The sequence below is a fragment of the Hipposideros armiger genome, unplaced genomic scaffold (assembly GCF_001890085.2).
Source record: "Hipposideros armiger isolate ML-2016 unplaced genomic scaffold, ASM189008v1 scaffold_17, whole genome shotgun sequence".
Classification (NCBI taxonomy): Eukaryota; Metazoa; Chordata; class Mammalia; order Chiroptera; family Hipposideridae; genus Hipposideros; species Hipposideros armiger.
In genome coordinates this window covers 6134947-6140664 of record NW_017731367.1, presented here as the reverse complement: position 1 = coordinate 6140664, position 5718 = coordinate 6134947, and the positions used below count along the sequence as shown (strand labels likewise).

Below are 5718 nucleotides of genomic sequence, written 5' to 3'. Positions count from 1 at the left end.
GTAGGGTCCAGTGGGACCGTGTGCATAAAGCAGGGAGCACATGCCTGGCGAGGGCCAGTCTGTCAGTCTCTGTCCCTGAAACTCACCAACCAGGGGTACAGCCCACTACACAGCCACATACAGCCTGCTACCCGCCAGCGTTCTGTGCAAAACACTGCACCCAGATCTAATGGGGCCTTTAGATCTACCAGAAAGATGGGGAGAGCAGGGGGGTGGAGGGGTGTCGTAAGTTCAATGACACCACAAGGAGACAATCAGACAAATCCAGAAGGTGAAAAAACATTCGACAACAACCTAATCTCGCCAAGAGTCAATATGCTGCAACACAGGAAGAGGGGGAAGAGAGGGAAGGTCGTTCCAAATCCAAAGAAGTTAAAGAGACAAAATTTATAATACGGTATATTAATCGTAACTGGATCCTGGTTTAAAAAATAACGCTTCTGAGGCCATTAAAACGCAACCTAGGTTTCAGATGCTACGAGGGAACGAGAATTCTATTAGGCACAATAGTAACTTCGTGGCTATGTCGGAGCTTGTCTTTTTTATTTTCTGACCTGCTGCTGAAGTACCTAGAGGGAAATATTCAGAGATAAAGCGTTAGGCTGTTTTTCATACACTTTGAAATAGTTCATAAAAATATATAAATGTAGATGAAGCAAATATGACAAAATGTTAGACCCACTAGGTATAGGTGAGAGGCCTCCGGGTAGAATCATTCTATTCTTTCTACTTTTCTGTGTTTTTCATAATAAAAAAAGTTTAAGCAATAAAGCAAAATGAAATGAGGGATCCCAGGCAAAATACAGATATGATGGCTTCACACACAAGGAAAACCCGGACTGTCAAACCACGGTAAGCAGAGCGAGGGTTCTTGGGCAGCTTGCATTGCAACATCAAGTAAGGGAAGAAACAGGTCATATCTTAGAAAAGGAATGGGTAAATTCCGTACTGAACTCTTCAATCCACCCGAAAAAGCGAACGATAACAACGAAACCCACCCACGACTTCGCCTGCGATGCCCCTGACAAGGCAGGGCCAGCAGCCCCCCAACAGGGGCATGGCTTTTCTCTGAGGTGCTAGGAGTGAAGGGACCTGTTATGAAAGCTCCTTAGCCAAGCCCAATGGCCCTGGACCTAGAACTCAGCCTCAATGAGAGAAATTAAGGAGCTGTACCACCTGCTGACAAACTGCATTCCAAAAGTTAAATGACTGCCAGGACAAGAGGACATTTGTGACTCAAGTGACGGTGATCATGGGGACGCAGGGAATGTCCAGTGGCAGGACTCAGGGGGAGAAGAGTCTGGGGGGTGAAGGAAGGGAAGGGCAGGGTCACCAGGACCACCCAGGGACACAGAGCGAGCAGGACTCAGCTTATGGCCACCAGGTGGCGCCAAGCTCCGTCCTAATCTGTGTAAAGCTCAGCTGTTCAGGTTCTGTGCTCTGAAACACCGAGGTTTCACGCTGTACGTATTATCGACAAATGATGACATATGTCTAAATGTTTGTTCCAATTTATTTAAATCCACCATACCATCTCAGAGAGTGCTGTCTCACCCTGACTGGGGCTCTCAGTAAACTAAAGTGATCTGTCATGAAGTGTGACAGGCCGGTCACTTGGTGGACATCATCCCATGTCCTCTCAACCCACGTGCCAATAAGAAAACCGTGCCTCAGATAATGACCCACGCAGCCTGCTCATGGCCAGGCGGCCGCTAAGCGGGGGAAGTGGAGTTCTTCCCACTGGCCGCCCTGATGCCCGAAACAGGAGCCTGCCTCTCCCGCTTTCCCCAGGCCCACTCCACGGCCATGGTCCCAGGACTGCCTGGCAGCGTCCCTCCTCAGCCCCTGCCCGCAGCTGAGAAAAGCTCCCACAAAACCGACATCCACCATGAGATGTGGCGGGACTGCAACATCAGGCTATTGTGAGAGGAGTTCCATCATACGTCACTCGCCTCTTATTCAGTCGTCCCTTAGTGCTGAAGCCCCAGCTAAATGCCATTCAGGTGACCTACTTGGGATAAAGCACAGGTCACCTTTCACACCATCCCTGCTGAACCCACAGAACTACAGACACCGCTCTCTCAGGAGGGGGCTTTCCAGAGGAGAATCGCGTACAGAAAGGTCCTGGCATCGTCCCAGCTACAGGGACAAAATTTAAACATCAGGTAGCTACAAGGCAAGTTCAGCCTCAGACTCAAGGTTTACACCATTTTCTCCCTTGAATGTCACTCAAGAATTCTAACATTTCTGAAGAACTTAGTTGACCATCACAGAAGACTACAATTACTGGCATTTAATCAGGAATCGTCCCATTTGAACTTCCAAATTCATACAGCTCATTGCGACACAGCAGCAGGCGAGGTGTGAGCACAGGGCACACTGCCAGCCTCTGACATAAACAGGGCAGGTGGCGGACCAGCCACCCACGTGCCCCCAGCAAGCGCTTGGAAGGCTTTACCGCGGAGTGTCTTCTGAGAACAGACCAGAGGGGGGCGACAGCGGAAAGGCCCTTTCTGTAACCATCCACATCACTGGCTAACGTGCCAGCAGCACGATGGGGAAAGCATTGATTTAGATGCTAGCACGTTGTACATAAAAAGGCACGGAAAGGTTTAACAGAAAGCTGCGCTATATTCTTCATCATGCAGCTTAGCACATTAAAGCGAAGCGAGGATCAAGTCATCTCTGATCTTCAGGACACTGTGAAGCACATCTGGTGAATATTAAAGTCGTTAGAATAATAAAAAAGGCATAACGACACTGAGAAGTAAGCATTTCATACCAAAGTGGTGAGGAATTTAAACGAAAGGATACCTTTTGCTTACCTATTTCTGAAGCCGTAGCTTCCTGACCTGGCTCACTAGTTAGCCCAGACGCTATGGGTAAAATACCGCAAGGGTCTTTGGGTCTGGCTGCTTCCGCTGGGATTTTTAGGGGTTTATGCCTCCGCAGGACTCCCTTCAGAAGGGGTCCATAGGACACCCCTCCCCCTTTTTATGGGCTGCCCTCCCTGGGCTTTCAGGACACCTCCCTCCAAAGCTTCCTCCAACTTGCAGGCCTTCTGTCTCGCCTTACACCATGAATTAAAGTAACAGATAACTAAAAAGGTTAAACATAAAAATGTGTGACAAAACACAAATCTTCATCTCTCCAATCTCTGAATTACAAAAAAAAAAGACACTAGCAGCTTCCAGTGCATAAAAATTAAACACTCAGACAAGTCAGAAACCAAATCAGTAGAGATGAACTGGGAAAAAAAAGTAAGAAACAAACACTTTCTAAAAAATTGACAGGTGTCCTCAAGGTACAAGGAAGTCGTGCAAGTTAAGGAGACTGAGGGNCCCCCCGCCCCAAAGGCTCTCCCTTTCTGCTCCAGATGACCTCCAGCCCCCTGCTGCACGGGTGCCTCTCTCCAGTCTGACATCTGCTCACTAACGCACTCACTGCCCAGACTCTGACACACAGTAGGCCTTCAACAAACGTTTCCTGTGTGAGCAAACAAACATCAGCCCTCACCTGGCCACAACCCTGATGCCCGATCCCAACACGCTCACACCCAGCCTGGTCCCTGGGGTTCCTGGGGTAGGACGCGCTCTGCTGGGAGGCACTGCATCCTCCAGGCCTTAATCAGAAAATGCTAATGTGTGTTTGACCATGACTTTCATTAAAATGCTGAGGAAAACTATGCCGAAAGCAGAGACTAACCAGGTACAACTTACGACACTAAAAGAACGTCACAGACAGAAAAACCATGGTAGCGACAGCGTTTCACGTCGTTTAAGCGTCTTCTTTGAACATCGCATCCGGGTGGCATGCGCTCAGCCTGCGGGACTCCCCAGCAGGGACCCCGAAGCTGATACTGCCGGGGCTCTGCCACTTTCTCTCGCTCAGACGGAGCAGCGGGACACAGGAGAGAGACTGGTGCTATCAGTGACTAGAACATTCCATCCTAGTTTATGTAAAGAGTGAAAGGGAGCCACTGGGCACGTCCAGTCCTGACATACAAGGATAAGGCCCTGGACCCCGCGGGGGCCACAGACCCGAGAAGGGAGGTGCCCGCAGACGGCAGGTGCTACGCCTGAGGTGTTCGTCTCCCCGACAGGAGAGCAGCGGGAAGGGGCTGTCCTTACCTTTCTGCGTCACAGCTGGTCCTGGCTCAGCACTGGCACACCACAGACTAGGTGACTGGTCATCTGAAACACTAGCTGAGTTAGCATTAGCTTCTTTTGTTCCTGACACAAAACAGTTCAAAACGAGCCGTTAAGACTGTGCCCAGGAGGCCGGTCCACACAGCACCCACTCCTCTATGCTTTGCCGCGTGGGAAAGTGCAGGCTTTCAACGGATGAACCACAGGCGGCTTTTAAAAACGTGCACCCAGACCAGTGGTCCGGGCGAGGCCCTGGGGTCAGGACAGGGGGAAGTGGGCAGGCCCCCGTCCACTCCACGCAGGCACTGGCCTGGGGCCCCCACCGCCAACGCTAACATACCGAAAGCTCCTCAATGCCTGTCTGCTGATGACTGACTGATGTGCCAATGGTTATAAAAACAGAAATAAGTACTAAATGCCTGAGAAATATTTTTCCTATTAAAAACAAAAGGGGAGCAGGGAGGTGCTGGAGGAACAGGTTTTAAACTGTGGCAGGACCCTGGGCTAGAAATGATTAATCACTGAAGGACCCCCCCCCCCACTGTCTAAAAATAAAATTAGAAAAATGTTCCCTCTCCTGAAACACATCTTATAATTTCTTAAAAGTATTCAAAGAAATAGTTTTTATCAGAATGAACCTGTCATTAAAGGACTACTTTATTTTATGTAATAGAATTACATAAAATACAAGTATATTATAATTTTCTAAGGAAATTTTTTTTCAGTCTATAAAAGTGATACAGACTTACATAGTCTGGGTCAAGGAGTTTATTATGATATCTCATAGAGGGCAGTCAAAGAATCAGTGTGAAATATTAAGTTCCAAAACAAACAAATCTAAAAATAAAATAAGTGTCAGCTTGGTAGCTATAGATTATCAATTTTAGAAGAAAACACTCCAATAATTTGAAGTTCTATTCGATTTAAAAGTATCAAACCTTTTCCATATGCTACAAAACCCACTAGCATAATAAATAAATTACAAATGTATTATCTTTTTCTGTGGTTCAAGGAAACCAATGATACTTTGCACAATTTTATCTTTTCAAAGTTCTGCTGGTATTCTTAAATAAGCTTTACTAAGCCCCAAATTCACACAAATAGAAAGAACATAAAAACACACTATATATTCACTAATAATACTACAATCAATTCTTACTCATAGAGCGCAAGTTAACCAACTTGCCAAACAATGGCTTAAAAGTAATACACTAATGGGCCGGCCGAGCGGCACGTTGGTTAGGGGTTGGCTTAGGACGCCAGCTCTGAGCAGCAGGGCCCCAGTTTGGATCCCAGATGAAGGCCAGTGATGCTGCGTCCTCTACAGCTAAGATGCTGAACAGCAGCTCGACCTGGAGCTGGACTGCCGTGAGTCACCGACGACGGCATAGGCTGCAGTGGGGCTGGCTGGCAGCTGGCGTGAACTTTCGTGAGCCACTGTGAGCTGCCATCCAGGGGCGGGCGACTGATCTGCCTCACCCGGGAAGAACGCAATCATCACAATACCAACATGGGCCAGTGAAGTGACGTCCTCCACAACTAGACTGAAGAACAAAAGGACAGCAACTTG

At 48.0% G+C, this 5718-nt stretch overlaps 1 protein-coding gene across 2 annotated transcripts in view; it reads right to left on the bottom strand.

Annotated features, from left to right (window-relative positions):
• The window catches only part of LOC109375081 (TRAF3-interacting protein 1-like), a 20357-nt gene that overhangs the window by 4564 nt on the left and 10075 nt on the right, over nucleotides 1–5718 (bottom strand). For both annotated transcript variants that reach the window (XM_019630256.1, XM_019630267.1), the window contains one exon: nucleotides 4131–4232. In XM_019630256.1, the coding sequence (XP_019485801.1) occupies nucleotides 4131–4232 (102 nt within the window). The remainder of the gene's footprint in view (nucleotides 1–4130; nucleotides 4233–5718) is intronic.